General features: G+C 41.2%; 1 protein-coding gene across 8 annotated transcripts in view; it reads right to left on the bottom strand.

Moving 5' to 3' along the window:
* grip2b (glutamate receptor interacting protein 2b) overlaps positions 1 to 19,045 on the bottom strand; it is a 399,250-nt gene that overhangs the window by 58,093 nt on the left and 322,112 nt on the right. For 7 of the 8 annotated variants that reach the window (XM_034287202.1, XM_029113935.2, XM_029113936.2 and 4 more), the window contains 6 exons: positions 16,339 to 16,484; positions 14,730 to 14,816; positions 14,039 to 14,114; positions 11,849 to 11,994; positions 8,872 to 9,019; positions 7,216 to 7,385 (listed from right to left, as the gene is read on the bottom strand). In XM_034287202.1, coding sequence (XP_034143093.1) covers positions 7,216 to 7,385; positions 8,872 to 9,019; positions 11,849 to 11,994; positions 14,039 to 14,114; positions 14,730 to 14,816; positions 16,339 to 16,484 — 773 coding nt within the window. Of the gene's footprint in view, positions 1 to 7,215; positions 7,386 to 8,871; positions 9,020 to 11,848; positions 11,995 to 14,038; positions 14,115 to 14,729; positions 14,817 to 14,927; positions 16,272 to 16,338; positions 16,485 to 19,045 lie in introns of those variants that run through there. The other variant, XM_029113941.2, reaches the window with a different exon arrangement.

Genomic DNA, 19,045 nt, shown 5'->3' with positions numbered 1-19,045 from the left:
CGTTCCATCCTTCCCTCACTCGTGAACAAGACCCCTAGATACTTAAACCCCTCCACTTGAGGCAGGCACTCTCCACCAACCTGAAGTGGGCAAGCCACCCTTTTCCGACTGAGGACCATGGCCTCGGATTTGGAGGTACTTATTTTCATCCCCAAAGCTTCACACTCGGCTGCAAACCGTCCCAGTGCATGCTGAAGGTCCTGGTTTGAAGGGGCCAACACGACAACATCTTCCGCAAAGAGCAGAGACGAAATTGTGTGGTCCCCAAACCTGACACCCTCCGGCCCCTGGCTGCGCCTAGAAATTCTGTCCATAAAAATCTACCAATAACCTGGTCCCATGTAGGACTAACTATGTCCGATCTAGCACTAACCCCATCTGATCTAGCACTAACCCAGTCCGATCTAGCACTAACCAGGTAGGGCCACAGTGTCGCCGGACCCTCCCCCCCGTCTCAGTCCCAAGGTCTTATGCTGCTATATTATTGTGCTGGGGGAGTAGGATCAGTTCTCCTTCTCCACTAAGTTCTCCTTCTCCACTATAAATCCTTTTTGATATGCATTTTCTGAATTTTCCCAGTCTCCTCCTTTTGAATTTAGGAGGACATGAGGTCCTGGCCCACATCTGCGGAGTACCTGGCTTGAAAGACCCGTTGATGTCCCTGTTCAAAGTCCTCCTGGTTGTGTTGCAGATCAAGACGATACCTGACGATTTCAGCTGCCATTGTGTTGACACCTCCCCCTCCCCTGTGTTGTCCCTGTCCTTGTCCATCTGGTCATGCTTCCAACCTGGACTAAGTTTAAATAGACTCTGGACTCAGCCCACATGCATTTATTCATTATTACAATTGTAATCTTAATATGTTCACCTGGCACAGCCAGAAGAGGACTGGTCACTCCTCTGAGCCTGGTTTCTTCTTCTAGGTTTCTTCCTAAATTTAGGCCTTCTTAGGGAGTTTTTCCTAGCCACTGATATTCAACACTACTGTTGTTTGCTCCTTGGGGTTTAAGGCCGGGTGTTTTGTAAAAGCACTTTGTGACAACTGCTAATGTAAAAAGGGCTTTATTAATACATTTGTTTGATTGATTGACTGACTGACATTAACTAATTTCTATCTAGCTCTAACCAGGTCCAATCTAGCACGAACAAAGTCCAATCTATCAATAACCCCAACTACTTTGACTACACTGTAGCTGTAGTATTAACCTAAAACTAACTCTGTCCAATATAACACCAACCAAATCTGTTATAGGACTAACTACATCTGACGGAGCGCTCACCTGGTGTGATCCAACAGCAACCCATACAATGTAGCCCTAATCTGGTACAATCTAGAACTTGGTCAAATGTACCACTAACCTGCACCAATATAACACTAACCAGGTCCAATATAACACGAACCAGGTCCAAAACACCATTAACCAGGTCCAATATAACACTAACCAGGTCCAATATAACACGAACCAGGTCCAAAACACCACGAACCAGGTCCAATATAACACTAACCAGGTCCAATATAACACGAACCAGGTCCAAAACACCACGAACCAGGTCCAATATAACACTAACCTGGTCCAATCTAGTACTGACCCTGTCTGATCTAGCACCAACCCGGTCCAATCTAGCACCAACTCATTTATATCTAGCATATCTTTAACCTGGTCTGATCTGGCTTTAACATGGTCTGATTTGGCTTCAACCCTGACTGTTATAGTTTTATCCTGGTCTGTTTTAGTTACATTTGGTCTGATTTGGCTATAACCCGGTCTGTAATAATTTTAACCCGATCTGTTCTAGCTTTAACCCAGTCTGATTTGGCTCAAACCCGGTCTGTCTATCCCTAACAGAAGAGTCTCCAAGCCAGTGGATGACAGACTTAGTTCATAGCCAATCAACATACTCAGTTCATAGCCAATGAGCAAACTCAGGGATGTGGCCAAGTAGCCTCTGCAGTCCACGTGTGGCCTGGTTCTAGGGTCTACTCAGGGGGCTTGGCATCCCAGCTCTACTCTGATATTCTATGCATATTCAAGGATTAAATGAGGACAAACTAAGCCATGCACAATCTCCACCACACCCCCACCTCTCCCACTCTCTCCTTCCATTTCTCTCTCCACGCTTCCATCCCTCTCTGTCTGTAATTATCCAGCCTGTGTGCTCATGGCAGCAGACAAGGACTTCATTAGTTAGTTGGCTCTGGGCTTTGTTTCACAGAAGAATTCATTTTCCAATCATTTGTCATTAGGCAGGCCATTAACTCAGTACTAGGAATGGAAACCCCACAGGTTTATATTAACAGGAATATGAGTACTGGGATTATCAGTGGGTTGTGGCCGGTGATGATATTAGGAAAGACTTCAGGGACAGGGACGCTACACTGTTATACTGTACTGCTTTATTAATTGTCTCAGCAGTCTGTGAACACCTGTTGTAATGACTTTGTTTAGAATATCGCTACTCGTCAGAGAGATAGAATATGAAAATGACTAAATAAACAATGTGTAAATGTTTAATACATTGTGTTGTACAATATAGGTTGTCTTGATAGAATCAATGTTTCACACATCATCTGCAATATAATCTGAAGATTTAGTAAAGGATTTAGGAGAAATAGGCTTTTTTCTGTTAATCACACTTTAACTGATCTGTCAAAACTTGACCAGTAATCACGTATGAAGGAAACGGATGAGTCCATCTCAAAGTTGGAGCTGTGAAATCACTGCAAGGAAGGCAGGCAATTAGGGAGGAAACTAAGAAAGGAAATGAAGGCGACACAGGGGAGAAAGAGAGATCATTTGTTGGAGGAAACACACAAACCACACACACACAAAACAACAAACACACCACTCACACCAAAGAACACACACACACACACACAGCAACAACTTCAGACACCCACACCAATCACACAAAACAACAAACACACACACACCAATCACACAAAGCACACACAAACACAAACAAAAACAAACACACACACCACTCACACAAAAGAACACACAAACACATAGAACAACAGACAAACACACCACTCACACAAGATAACACACTCACACACACAACAACAACAAACACACACACCACTCACACAAAAGAACACACATACACACAACAACAACAGACACACACACCACTTACACAAAAGAGCACACACATACACAAAACAACAAACACACACACCACTCACACAAAATAACACACATAAACCTCTCACACACAACAACAGACACACATACCACTCACACAAAAGAACACACACACACAACAACAACAGACACACACATCACTCACACAAAAGAGCACACACACATACACCCACACAAAACAACAAACACACACACCACTCACACAAAAGAACACACACACACACAACAACACACACACACACACACACCAATCACACAAAAGAACACACACAAAAACAAACACACACACCACTCACACAAAACAACAAACACACACACACCACTCACACAAAAGAACACACACACATAGAACAACAGACACACACACACCACTCACACAAAATAACACACACACACACTCACACAACAACAAACACACACACACACACAACAACAGACACACAAACCACTCACACAAAAGAACACACATACACACACAACAATAACAGACACACACATCACTCACACAAAACAACAAACACACACAGCACTCACACACAACAACAGACACACACACTGACAAAATAACACACACACACAAAACAACACAAACACACACACACAACAGCCACACACACCACTCACACAAAAGGACAAACACCACAAACACACAAAACAACAGACACTCACCACACACACAAAAGAACACACATACAACACCACACCTACACACACACACAACACCACACACACAAAACAACAGACAGACACACACCACACACACTAAAGAACACACACACACACAAAACAGACCCACACCATAAAGAGAAAACAACAGACACACACGGCAGTCACATACAAAACAACAGACACAAACCCCACACACACCACATATTCTCCACTGCTAGGATCCATGAGGGAGGCTGGAAAAAGGGTTGCTACAGTCCAACAGACATTCAGCAACAAGGGTTTAACTCTTCAGAAAACCACTGACAAAAGACAACTTTTGGAAAAAAGCGTTATTTCTGAAACCAGTGAGTAGCTAATCTTTTCTTAGTGCTCAGGGTAAGCTTATCGAATATTGTAACACTGGTTACACACACACAAACATATCCAAGTATGCACAAACACACACACTCACACACACACCAACGCACACACCCAAATATACTGCCTGTAGTAAGACAACCTGCAGCCCATGACCATGAACACAAGCTGGAGGGTTGAAAGCTTGAACCTCATAAGAAGATTAGAATGTTGAATTTTCCCAGGCAACATCAAACGCTGAGAAAAGACATAGCTATGGTATTAAGTAATATCACTGCTCTGATTTATTTTTGACCTCTTAGACATGACAGGGGTGTTTAATTTGCCCTCAGACATGACAGTTGTGTTTCTTTGCCCTCAGACATGTCAGTTGTGTTTCTTTGCCCTCAGACATGACAGTTGTGTTTTTTTACAGTCAGACATGACAGTTGTGTTTCTTTACAGTCAGACATGACAGTTGTGTTTCTTTGCCCTCAGACATGACAGATGTGTTTCTTTGCTGTCAGACATGTCAGTTGTGTTTCTTTACAGTCAGACATGACAGTTGTGTTTCTTTGCTGTCAGACATGTCAGTTGTGTTTCTTTACAGTCAGACATGACAGTTGTGTTTCTTTGCCCTCAGACATGACAGTTGTGTTTCTTTGCCCTCAGACATGACATTTGTGTTTCTTTGCCACATGACATGACAGTTGTTTTTCTTTGGCGTCAGACATGACAGATGTGTTTCTTTACAGTCAGACATGACAGATGTGTTTCTTTACAGTCAGACATGACAGATGTGTTTCTTTACAGTCAGACATGACAGATGTGTTTCTTTACAGTCAGACATGACAGATGTGTTTCTTTGCTGTCAGACATGTCAGTTGTGTTTCTTTACAGTCAGACATGACAGTTGTGTTTCTTTGCCCTCAGACATGACAGTTGTGTTTCTTTGCCCTCAGACATGACAGTTGTGTTTCTTTACAGTCAGACATGACAGTTGTGTTTCTTTGCCCTCAGACATGACAGTTGTGTTTCTTTACACTCAGACATGACAGATGTGTTTCTTTACAGTCAGACATGACAGATGTGTTTCTTTACAGTCAGACATGACAGATGTGTTTCTTTGCTGTCAGACATATCAGTTGTGTTTCTTTACAGTCAGACATGACAGATGTGTTTCTTTACAGTCAGACATGACAGTTGTATTTCTTTGCCGTCAGACATGACAGTTGTGTAAGAGTATTAAGAGCTCTTACTATATGTTGAGTAAGATGGAACAGCTCTTACTACATGGTGAGTAAGATGGAACCGCTCTTACTATATGGTGAGTAAGATGGAACATCTCTTACTATATGGTGAGTAAGATGGAACTGCTCTTACTACATGGTGAGTAAGATGGAACAGCTCTTAGTACATGGTGAGTAAGATGGAACAGCTCCAGCTCTCAATCCATTTTTATTTCTTTTTATTTCTTTTTATTTTATCAAATGTATTGGGTTGGGTTATTGATAGATTGGACTTTGTTCGTGCTAGATTGGACCTGGTTAGAGCTAGATAGAAATTAGTTAATGTCAGTCAGTCAATCAATAAATCAAATGTATTAATAAAGCCCTTTTTACATCAGCAGTTGTCACAAAGTGCTTTTACAAAACACCCGGCCTTAAACGCCAAGGAGCAAACAACAGTAGTGTTGAATTTTAGTGGCTAGGAAAAACTCCCTAAGAAGGCCGAAATTTAGGAAGAAACCTAGAGAGGACCCAAGCTCAGATGGAAACAGGGTTGTAGACATTTAGCTGAAGCCCTTATCGAGAGGAACTTACAATAGTGAGTGCATACATTTCCAACCTGGTCCGCCTTGGTACTCAAACCCATAACCTCGGGTGTTGCAAGCACCATGCTCTACCAACTGAGCTAAACAGGATCGGGCATCGTTACATTATTGTAAGATAATACTGCAAAATTGACTGGAGGGGTGTTTTAACTGCAGTAGATGGAAAGTCCTGTGCTTCAGAGTTTCAAATTCCCAGGTTAGTTGACAACATTTGAATACAACCTGATCATCGAAAGGTGTTTATCAAACCCTCTAAAATGTCCACTGAAGTGAAATTAAGCCATCCATTTTCCGTGCAGTCATTCTCATACCCCGCTCATGCTTAGGTTATCATTAAATTATATTTCATCTTTTTGATTTCCTCTGTGGTTTGAGGCATTGGGACATATTAGTGTAATTGAGACTTGTATATGAACTCTGGGGGCGATATTCAGCCCTCTTTCAGGGTGGTTGTGGTTGGATGGTGTCCATTCGGTTGAAGCTTGGCAATGTGGGTGGATTGACTTCCTGCCTGCTGGACAGGTCCACAGTCTCTTTGGAGCCCCCTGTCTCAGACCCAAGCTTTTACACTGCTATATTACTGTGCCGGGGGAGTAGGATCAGTTCTCCTCCATTGTGGATCCAGCGTTAATCTAAGGAATGTGCTCTCCAAATTTTGCCTTGTATCCTGCTCCATCTAAACGTAGGAGGACATGAGGTCTTGGCCCATACCTCCGGAGTACCAGGCTGTCCCTGTCCAAAGTCCTCCCGGTTGTGTAGCACTGATTGACCGATGATGTTGTCATTAGTTTACATATACTGAGAAGAATCACAAATTTTTACCTTGCTTGTGTAGGTTTATTTGTTTGTCTCCATGAACCTTTGCATGTAGACCAAGCTAAGTAGGTCTGAAAGATAATCCTAATCCTAACTCAGGAAATATTCTAAATGTAAACTAAGGACAATACCATTTACATGGCTCAATGACATTCATACTTCCCAAAACCTGAAACAGAGGAAAAAATATTGAAAATCTATACATGAGAATGGGCAATGGTGAAAATGGACTGTAAGTGGAGAACTATTTAGATTTTTTTGAAGAACATTCCTTGAAAAAGTAAAAAAACAAGAAGGCTACCCTGTGAATAATAATCCAGTAAATAAAAAAATGAAACAAAAACAATGAACTGAGGTATTTAAGACCTATGATTACAAACAACAGTGATGAACAGTGGACTGCTGTCCTCTCACCAGTGTCCTTGGGCTTGCTGGGCAATCTGCTGTGGTGAGCTGGGAGGATCTCTAGTCTGGCCTGGTCTGAGGTGCTTGCTAGTAGCTGGGTGGCCTCCAGGACTGAACAATGCTCTGTGCTGGTGCCGTCAATGGAGAGGATGTGGTCCCCTACATGGAGAGCACCGCACCTAACCAGAGATGGACAACGAAGAGGGTGGTGGAGAGAGGGGGAGCGAGAGGAAGGAAAGAAGTGGGGAGAACGAGAGAGATTACTGTAATGACCGATTGGGACATACTACCTTGTCATAAAATGTAATCTCGACATTAGATCCTTTTGTCATGCATTAACATCACACCAAATGTTTATATTTAGCTAGACACCATTAAGCATTGTGTTAAACTGGCAAAAAGTTCTCATTAAGTTTATGTCCACCACAAACAGCATCTATGAACTGTACGGCTTTTGCCACTGGCCATTTTAACAGCTTATTAGCCAGTATTAGGCCTACTAGTATCTACTAACTTACTACTTGGAATAGTCAGAAGAATTGAGCAATTGCTAGTGAGAATGAAGATGAACTTTACACTGCCAAAGCAATCTAATTTCATGGCACATCATCATTTGTTTTTCTTTCATTCATGAATAAAATTGATACAATAACTATCGATATAGGTGACGATAACAGAAATCTCTGTCAAGTGAAAAGACGAGAGAATTGTGGAAACACCTCCTCTTTTACTGTGCAAGGGGTTGTGGTCTACATTACCCCAAAATGCATGCATGGATGCATACATCAAAAATCCACCAGAAATACTTGCAATATAACCACAAACAGTTTTATTTTAGGCTTACTATAACATAGCTACTGAAGCTTGTAGCTAGCCAAGTTTTTCTCTATCCTGAACAAATCCGAATGCATACTTTGCTCTGTCGGAGGCGAGGATTGAATACCAGTTGCCCACATGGCAGTCTGTAACTCTAACCCGTCTGTCTCTAACCACTACGCTATTTAACAAGAGATAGTCAGTCAGTCAGGCACTCAGTAAGAGACATTAGCTCTTCTTGTCCAGCACCACTTACTCTGTCCAACAAAAAAAAATACTGTTCACAAACTACCCATCTGGTTCTGTGGATCTGAATCTACAACGTGTGTGTAGTCTGCAGTACAATAACTCTGCGGTTGCTTATTGAACCATAGGGGGCATACCGAACAGTCCCATAACACACCGTGTAACGTTGCATCCCTATACAGCACCAATATTTATTCTGCTTTGAACCACTGATGCTCATGGCTTTGCTGAACTGTATAGAGTAGCTGTTAAAGAAACGTACTTCAGTCAGTTAAAAGCATTGATAACAGTATGTGTTAATCTGGTATCAGGTGAAATCCTCCTTCCACCATCCTTCCACCATCCTTCCACCATTCTTCCACCATTCGTCCACCATCCTTCCACCATTCGTCCACCATCCTTCCACCATCCTTCCACCATTCATCCACTATACATGCTTTGACAAACACATTGTCCCAAGGAATGAAGTGATATGATACAGAAACTGACTGATGCTGGAACACCATGGCACATTGTTATCAATGATATTAACAGATAAAACATTTGGCCTTTTTATTTCAGTAAATCCATCCAGTTAACAATATGAAATAATGTAGCTGTTACCTGTCCACCACGCTAGCTGCTTTAATTTTATCAATGACGATGACATGTTTGTTCCTGTGAATGGCTGTTGTCAAGGAGATTCCTAGTGCTGCCCCCGGCGACTTAGCGATCTCCACCAATAGAGGACCAGATGCATTTGTCACAGAATCTGAAAGACATAAAAGTATATTGCTAAAATGAATACATCTCTGGTATCCCAAAGGAGTTCACAATTCAGTTTTTGCTATTTCACTCCATCACATAATACAAACGCAATACATCACTATAACCCTCAAACTCAGCTCTGGACATCAAAGCCAGTTCCACTCCATTTTGTATTTCAACCTGCTTGTACTGCAGGAAGTAATATATTCCCGGATTCCCATTTGTCTCGTCTCCAATTGTCACTCACACCAATTCCCAATTAAGTCATTAATATGTGTTTAAATGTTTCTCCTCTGCTCCCCTCACTTGTCGGTTATTGTTCCCAGTCTCTGTTCATGTCGCAACAGTGGTGAGTGGTTCATTTTTTGCTGTCCAACTTCAGCACCTTTGTGTTCGGTTTTGGTTGTTTGTGCTCAGTGTTTGTTTTCCTATTAAAATACCAAGCCAACTGCTATTCTGCCCGCACCTGGTTCCTCAATCTCCACCAGTACTCATTTGTGACAATTATAACCCTTAAGTGTTGCTCTTTCCTTTAGAGAAATTGCATAGAAAGCCAAGGTGTCCGTGAATAGTTTCCTACACCATCAAAAGACATTTACACGTTGACAGTAAGCGGCGTGGCACACCTAAAGCCACAACAGAATTGGAAGAAAAGTTTCAGAGAGTCAACAGCTAGTGTGAAAGTTGGTTCATGGTACAACAGCTTCAAGCACAGGTTAACACTGGTCAGTTTCAACTGCAAAGAGAAGACTTCAGCCTGCAAGTTTGACAGGGCGAGTGGCAGAAAGAAAGACATTGCTAAGATGTCAAAATTAGATAAAGGCTTGCCTGGGTCATGAAGCATCACCAGTGCACTACTGAAGACTGGAAGGTCTTATGGACTGACGAATCAAATTATGAAATCTTCGGTTCACAGTTTTTGTACTCTAAGGAAGTGAAAGGATGGTTCCTCAGATTGTGGCCCCAACTATCAAAAATGGTGGAAGAAAATGGCAACTCTATTGCTAGATCTAGAGATGGTGACTTCCACAGAGTTGGTCTGGGGTACATCCTACAGCAAGATAATGACCAAAAACACACCTCCAGGCTTTGTCAGAACGAGGGGTCGACCAATATGTTTTTTTTGCAGGGCTGATGCCGATGCTGATAGTGATCAAGGAGACCAATGACCAACCGATCAAGGGGCTGATATACATTTCTGGTAAAAATGAAAATTTTGCAGCACTTAGTAGCATTCCTTGTGTACTGAAGTTTTATCCAGATAAAAATAATAAACTAAATACCTCCCCAAATCAGGTACATTTTACTGTTTACAATTTCTTTCAAGATTCTTTCCTGTAAAAATTAATGAATAAACAATTTTATTGAAACTAACTTGTCTGTTTTGTAGCCATGTGCAAAGGCTAAATTATTAGAGCTCAGAAATGCTTCACTCATTACAGAACAAAAGCACTGGAAAGCCTTTGTCTATGAATTGGTTCCAATTCTATGAACGTAATATATTAACATGATAACAGGGAACCTATCATTCCAAACAACATTATTGTTGGTGGAGTATTTCTGCTGTTGTGTCATGGTTACAGAATATGAACAGCTTTGGAATAAGTGACAAGCAAGAACTAATGTTACATCAAGCTATCGCATTCAAACAACGTTAGCTAATGGTGTAACACTCATGTTCATAGGCAACAGAATATCCTCACGAGAGGTGAAACCCAGCTACCATCATGCAAAAATTTTAAAAACCCTGAATATGGGCAAGTATTCTGTTATATCAATTGTTACCATACAAAAATGTTTAGCTATCTAGTTCCATTAGCACTGATGTCATTAGCTTTAGCTATCTTTTACTGCAACAAAGCGCATTAGGCAGGGACTTTGGCGGAAAAGGTGTGAAAAAAGCCATGACTTTCGCCACCGTTGAATGAAATCCCTTATAATGTTTGTCTATTAAACGAAAGTCTTGAAAAATTGCTTTCCAATGGCAATATCAGTTGTTTTCCTGCTAGTAGGCTACACAACAACATTAGTTCAGGCATTTTTGAAAGAGTAACGTTAGTCCCCCAAAAGAATGTGGGGTATTGTCATCATAGAATAAGATCATATAATTGTAACATTTGTTGCAACTTCAGTTTAGATTATTGTGATGTTTATTGCAACGTCAGCATTCTTACGTTTGAGAAAACAGCCTCTCGTCTCAGCCATGCATCTCTCTGCGTTCTTTCCCACGTCTCCCACAAATATGACATACAGTGTTGACTGGCTATTTACTTGTGATGTATAACCAATCTGATAATTCTGAGGGCGGGACCTTGAGCAAAACTAGCAGAAACCTTTCAGAAAGATGCGGCTGCCAGAGAAGCACTTTAAACTAGGTTTTTTTTCGGCAGTTACATCAGACAAATTAACAATTCAGATTATTGTAAAAGGTATGAATATCGAATCCAATTATCGGCCAGGCAGATAATCGGTCGACCGCTAGTCAGAAATACCAAAGAACAAAATAGCAAGACAGTAGGCTTCAAATCATGGAATGGCCAGCACAGTCTCCAGACTGACACCCCATTGAACTGGTCCGGGATGAACTGGGCAGAAGGGTGAAAGCAAAGCAACCTACAAGTCCAAACATTTGAGGGAACTACTGCAACAGTTTTGGGAATAACTTTCTGATCAATATCATTGTAGAAAGAACGGCACAAGTGTGTTTGGCTTTTATGTATACAAATGGCTATTTTGATGAGTCAAAGATTTTGATTAAACTGTGTAAATCTCAATAAAAACTTGAAAAATGTGTGTGTTCTAAAACTTTGGCTGGTAGTGTGGTTACTCTCACCCATGATGGAGACGTCATACTCGATCTGGAAGAGAGCCTCCTGGCCACACTGGTTGAGCACCGTGAGACCATCGCCATGGTTGGCACTATGAAGGGGGACCCCATCAACACTCAGAAGACGATCCCCTGTCTTCAGAGTGCCTTCTCTATAGGGATAAAAAGGATGGGGGACAAAGGACAGAGGGACAGAGGCAGAGATATAGGATGTTGAGACAAGGACAGATAGACAGAGACATACATACAGACAGACATACATACAAACAGACAGACAGACAGACATACTTACAAACAGACAGACAGACAGAGAGGTATACATACAGGCCAATAGATATGCAGACAGATATACAGACAGACAGATAGATATGCAGACAGATATACAGACAGACAGATAGATTTACAGACATGTATTCATACAGACAGATATGTAAACAAACAGATAGACAGTGATACAAACAGACCGATACACAGATATACAGAAAGGTATGCAAACAGACAGATATACAAACAGGCAGATAGATATACAAACAGACAGACAGATTTACAAACATACAGACATATAGATGTACAAAAAAAAAAAGTCACCAAGTTGTTTCTTTCAGTTTAAATAAAAAAAAATATGTCAGTCATTTGGTAAATGAAAATGGTTACTTTTCAAACCAAACTGACAAGGACAGTTACACAATTCTGAGGCCATTTTCAGCCGTTTTTTAGTTTTAGTAGTGATGACAGGAGGCAGCCACAGAGACCTAGAAACGCTGACTCAACCAACAACTCGAGGGGGGAGAGAGTCAGAGATGGAGGGAGATGAATACAGTGAGAGAAAGGAGAGAAAGAATATGTTCACAGAGGGGGAATGAGGCAGGAAAAGCAGAAGGGACCAGGGGAAAGGAGAAGTGAGATAATAATGTAATATTATGTTCCACTTTTTGCATCCTGTCAAAGTGCTTATACAGAGAACCTACATAAAGAACAAGATGTTGAAACACAGTGAACAGGAAAAACTCCCTAAGGTCAGAAGTGCGAATGAAAATGGGAGAGGCTCTGGGACAGCGGTACTCTTCTGGATGTGCTGAGAGGAGATTTCATAAAATGTTATTGTTCACATGCTTCGTTAACAGCAAGTATAGACTAACAGTGCAATCCTTTCTTCTCCACAAATGTCATTATAGGAGTACAAACCAGATTCATCATGACATTAAAAGGTTCAGAAGTTCAAAAATAAGATACTAAATGAGAATGTCTTTCTATTTAAAAAAATAATCGTCCATTAAAAAATTATCTGTGAAGTCATAAAAAAGATTTGAGAGAATGAAGAGAATGGAAATATCAAAACAAAATTAGTAGGAATTGTCAGGCAGAATCTACCCAATCTAACCTCTCCTTCACCTATAGCCTCCTCTCTCACCTATAGCCTCCTCTCTCACCTATAGCCTCCTCTCTCACATCTAGACTCTCCTCCATCTAACCTCCCCTCTAACCTTTCCTGCCTTCTCCCCTCTAAGCTCCCCTCTCTCCTCCTCTCTCCTAACATCTAACCTTACCTACCTTATCCTTCACTTTAACTTCTCCTCCCCTCCAACCTCTCCTCCCTTCTCCTCCCCTCTAACATTAACTCCCTGCTAACCTCTCCTCCCCTCCAACCTCTCCTCCCTTCTCCTCCCCTCTAACATTAACTCCCTGCTAACTTCTCCTCCCCTCCAACCTCTCCTCCCCTCTAACATTAACTCCCTGCTAACTTCTCCTCCCCTCCAACCTCTCCTCCCTTCTCCTCCCCTCTAACATTAACTCCCTGCTAACTTCTCCTCCCACTAACATCTCCTCCATCTAACCTCTCCTCCCACTAACATCTCCTTCCTCTAACTTCTACTTCACTAACAACTCCTCCCTCTAATTTCACATCTGTCATTCATATCTGTGTTAGAACAGGTGAAAAAACATGCATAAGCAACTAGAAACATGAGATGTTTTTATGTTCAAAATACCTCGTAACCAGCCAAGTACAAGATTTTGACACCACAGTTCAGCATTTTGGTCTGTGACTATCCATTTGGTTCGATTAGATTTCTGCCTTGCTAACAGTTCTGTAAAATGGTCGTCAGGGCCACTGAACTGCAACAGAGCTACAACACAAACTGATTTGGACTAGGGTGGAATTTGGGATGTGGAAATGGACGTCGTTCCTATACGCACCGGTCTGCTGGACCTCCTGGTCTAACGTAGGTGACCACTAAGGGTCGTGATTTGTGCCAGTCTTCATGTGAGCCTCCTGAAAATGGAAGAAGAAACAGACAAGTTCAGGCATCTGAGACTCAGAGAAATCCCACCGAAAGATCCACCTACACAATTTATCTAAGATTGTTCAGTATAAACATACTCAAAAACTGTATATGTGAGACTCTCTGAAAGACTGTTTATTATAAAGATATGCAAAAGCTGATCAGACTAAGACTGGGCCCCAAAGCATAACATTTCAGTTTTGTCAGGGATAGACAATACTGACGATTGTTTTTGTGTCTTCATACTTAATGATCTTTGACATTCTTATGTCCAGTTTTTGCATGTCTTCCTGATAAATCTAAAACATAAACTATAAACAAATCTGATTATGTGGGACACTTTTCTGTTGCTCATCCTTGTTACCATCCATACAGCAGCTGAAACTATCTTCCATGCTGTTGGTTTTACTACATTTTAAATTACTCTCAATAGTAGTTGCATGGTACTGTTAGACACATGTAGAGTAAGGATGCAAAGGTCTGGCTAATGAAAGCATACTGCAGGCATATTCCCTACTAGTCTGGATGGGCCTTGATGGACTGTATTGCACTACAGAGGGTACAGTGTGTGTTTGAGGACGGAGCCGGTTTATGTAGTTATATACCTCTCATGACAAAGCCAAAACTGGTTCCTTCTTTGTGCAAACATATTTCAATGGTCTTGGAAATCACACCTGAGGAACTGTCTGGTGCTGTACAGGAGAAAGACACAAAGACCATTGTTAACATAACCAATATAATAACAGCTGCCCCAGGTGGGGATGTGTGCCCTCTCCAGCGCTCCACCTAGCCGATGTACTGACCGCCAGCTGGAGGTTGATGGCAGCAGCGCACCCCATGGACACGCCTGCTCTCCATCACTAATGGGAGGCGCTGCTACATCCCATAGGAGTACATGGACCTGGGCAGGAAAAGATGGCCAGGCATCTCTGCCCACCGTTCCTGGGACTGTGACATCAACTTCCTGCCTGACACCACGACACCGCGCCAAGGAAACGCTGGAGCAGGGGCACATGTGCCACTCCACCTCATCTGCTTCAGCGAGCTTCTTCATTGTCAAGAAGGACGCTGGGCTCTGACTGTGCACTGACTACCGGGGCCTGAACGACAAAACCTTCATGTTCAGTGTCCAATGCCCCCCGTCCCTTTGGCCATAGAGCAGCTGGAACTCCGGGGCACGTGAAACCTGGTGCTCCAGGAAGGAGACAAGTGGAAGACTGCCTTCAGCACGGCGTCGGGCCACTACGAATATCAGGTCATTTCACAATATGTCTTGTCTTGTTGGTAGGAGCCACACCCTGTTTAAATTGTCATTATGTGTATTCAGGCACTGACACATTTAAAACATTCCATCAGAAACATAATGATACAGTAAAGTCATATAGAAAGCTTAAATATTTTGGGTCAATCTTTGTTTTTTTGTCTGGGGAGAGGGAAAATGTTGCGTAATTGGGTAAAACGGTGACTAGGGTAGTTTCCATCAGTGTGTTTTGCTTTTTCCTTCAGCACCTCCTCTACTACCTCTCAAAACGCCCTTGAGGGCCCTGAACACTTGTGTCTGTACCCTGCATGTCCCGGTTACAACATGTACATAAACGTTTATGAACTCTATGATTAATTACTCTATGACGATGTCTATTTACTGGAATTCTATTGAAATGTATACACAGTGTATTTTGGGATGTATGAAGTAAGATTTTTTACCAGAAAAAAATCCAACTTGATCGACAGGTCAAGAAGCAGTAAACTGGAAGCAAAATTCACATTAGGGAATAATTTAAAGTTCCAAATCTAGCACTGGTACTATAAGCTAGTGGCATATGGATTTGAGCCACAATTTCTAGCATATTCTCATTGGGAGTTAAGTTGGTGGATAGTGGAGATGATGCGTCTCAATCTAGAAAATGTCCATTCACTTTGAAGGACACAATTAAGATTGGGTTAGCTCCACACCTGACCGGTGAATTGAGATGCTAGTCAAAAGAGCAATACACACAAACCAATCAGAGTAGTGCACGCATGGACCATATCAGTGTATCACATTCAGCCGTTTGTTAAAAACTTCAGCAAGACCTATGATAGGATAGGTGGCATTTGAAGTCATATTTTAGGGCAATCCAATGATCTCCTATATACACAAGTGCTTGCTGCTATAGAAGATAGGGTCTATTTTGAGTCAAACCTACAACCCACGCATCAGAGACAGCCTCCTACCTGACGGGGGCAGTTCATACTCCACCTCCAGCACCACCCTTTCTCCCACATTCTTCAACAGACTGATGATCTCTTCATGTCTCAACTTGGTCAGGTTGATGCCGTTCACTGATTTAATGTAGTCTCCCACGTTCAGCTGATCACTCCTGCAGAAAGCAACATGACAACACAAATATAACATATATAATGTCATAAACAGCTACACTATGATAATGTAAATATATTGTGTGCCTGCCATTGAGATGGATAGATAAAACATTGGTAAGTACTGTACTTCCCAATGTTGCATCTGGGAGCAAATGTACTGAGTTATTGAGGTTCTATTTTAAAGTAGTAAAATTGTAATTATTCTCCTTTGATGATAGTCTGGTCTTTCTTGATCAGTTAGGATCAGCCAATGAAAGATGTCCTTGTTGTGTTGTCTATCCCCTCTGATCATTGATACAATATAAAAAAATAGATATTACTTCTATGATATTTACATTATTTGCTTTTCACAGGGTTTGAGACGTAGGACAGATGGCTAAGATTGAGTTGGTTCAAATCTAATTACAGTTGTCAACTTAATAACCAATAACAATCAAACGGTAGTTGAGATGGAACTTTGAAAGACAATTTATTTGGACCTTCTCTGTGGCATTCTGTGGAGAACTACCATATGTTCATTTAGATTGTAGTTAGTGGCACAAACATTATGGATTTTCTCTCGCCATTGGGCACAAACATACAGTGGGGAAAACAAGTATTTGATACACTGCCGATTTTGAAGGTTTTCCCACTTACAAAGCATGTAGAAGTCTGTAATTTATATCATAGATACTCTTTAACTGTGAGCGATGGAATCTAATACATAATAAGTAATTAATTTGCATTAATGTTATTGCATGACATAAGATTTTCTGGATTTTTGTTTTAGTTGAAGTGTACCTCTGATAAAAATTACAGACCTCTACATGCTTTGTAAGTAGGAAAACCTGCAAAATCATCAGTCGCTGGCACATCGCTGCCTGGCAAAAAATACATTATCACCACAGTAACAGGTTACTGTCATCTCTCCAGAGTTAAAACATATCAGGACAAACATTCTACACCTCACAACATTCAGGTTACTGTCAACTCTCCAGAGTGAAAACATATCAGGACAAACATTCTACACCTCACAACATTCAGGTTACAGTCAACTCTCCAGAGTGAAAACATATCAGGACAAACATTCTACACCTCACAACATTCAGGTTACTGTCAACTCTCCAGAGTGAAAACATATCAGGACAAACATTCCACAGCTCACAACATTCAGGTGCTACACGCAGACAAAAAAATATCTATTCTACAACACAGCATTCTGGATTCCACACAAATAGGAACAGGTAATCAATGCATTTCTTGTTCATTGTAAGTGCCAAATAGATTTTTTGTGGTCTGAAATATTAAAGGCAGCTGAATTTACCAGGAAATTATTTTGCATGTTGTTGTTCACATAATAGGATTGTCAGGTAGAGCAGGAACTAGAGAATTTTAGGCATGAACATTTTGGAGGGCAAGCAATAATGTTGCAAGTTACTTAACCTTTGAAATAAAAACATGCACTGGAAAAACAAACTCATTTAATGTGCTACTCCTAAATGAGGCAATCCCAGACACACACTACAATATAAACAGATGACAACGCAGATGTAAAAAAGCCCACTGCTCTCTCAGCCAATCAAAACTTAGCTGTTCTCTCATTAACTTCCACTGCCCCTTCAAGGTGAGCCACAGCGAATGCAACAAACACATTGGACCGGATGGAGTTCATCGATGCACTCCCTGTTGACTGTCACTGCCAAATAAGTTTTGAAGTAGTACAGCCATCTGAACTCAGAAATGTTTTTGGGAAGTTGCTGTTCATGTAATAGAATTGTGAAGTAGAGCATTACAATGGCTCTTAAAACTATTCACCACCTTGGACTTTTATTGTGTTACAACCATAATGTACAAACCCGATTCCAAAAAAGTTGGGACACTGTATAAATTGTGAGTAAAAAAGGAATGGAATAATTTCTTAATCTCATAAACTTATATTTAATTCACAATAGAATATAGATAAATTCAAATGTTGAAAGTGAGACATTTTGTAAATATTTGCAAATATTGGCTCATTTTGGATTTCATGGGAGCTACACATTCCAAAAAAGTTGGGACAGGTAGCAATAAGAGGCCAGAAAAGTTAAATGTACAGATAAGGAACAGCTGGAGGACCAATTTGCAACTTATTTTGTCAATTGGCAACATGATTGGGTATAAAAAGAGCCTCTCAGAGTGGCAGTGTCTCTCAGAAGTCAAGATGGGCAGAGGATCACAAAATAGTGGAGCAATATCAGAAAGGAGTTTCTCAGAGAAAAATTGCAAAGAGTTTGAAGTTATCATCATCTACAGTGCATAATATCATCCAAAGATTCAGAGAATCTGGAACAATCTCTGTGCGTAAGGGTCAAGGCCAGAAAACCATACTAGATGCCCGTGATCTTCAGGCCCTCAGACGGCACTGCATCACATACAGGAATGATACTGTAATGGAAATCACAACATGGGCTCAGGAATACTTCCAGAAAACATTGTCGGTGAACACAATCCACCGTGCCATTCGCTGTTGCCGGCTGAAACTCTATAGGTCAAAAAAGAAGCCATATATAAACAGGATCCAGAAGCGCAGGCATTTTCTCTC

Source organism: Esox lucius, chromosome 17, assembly GCF_011004845.1.
Source record: "Esox lucius isolate fEsoLuc1 chromosome 17, fEsoLuc1.pri, whole genome shotgun sequence".
Taxonomy (NCBI): Eukaryota; Metazoa; Chordata; class Actinopteri; order Esociformes; family Esocidae; genus Esox; species Esox lucius.
The sequence above is the reverse complement of the archived record's forward strand: the minus strand, read 5'-3'. Positions and strand labels throughout refer to the sequence as shown.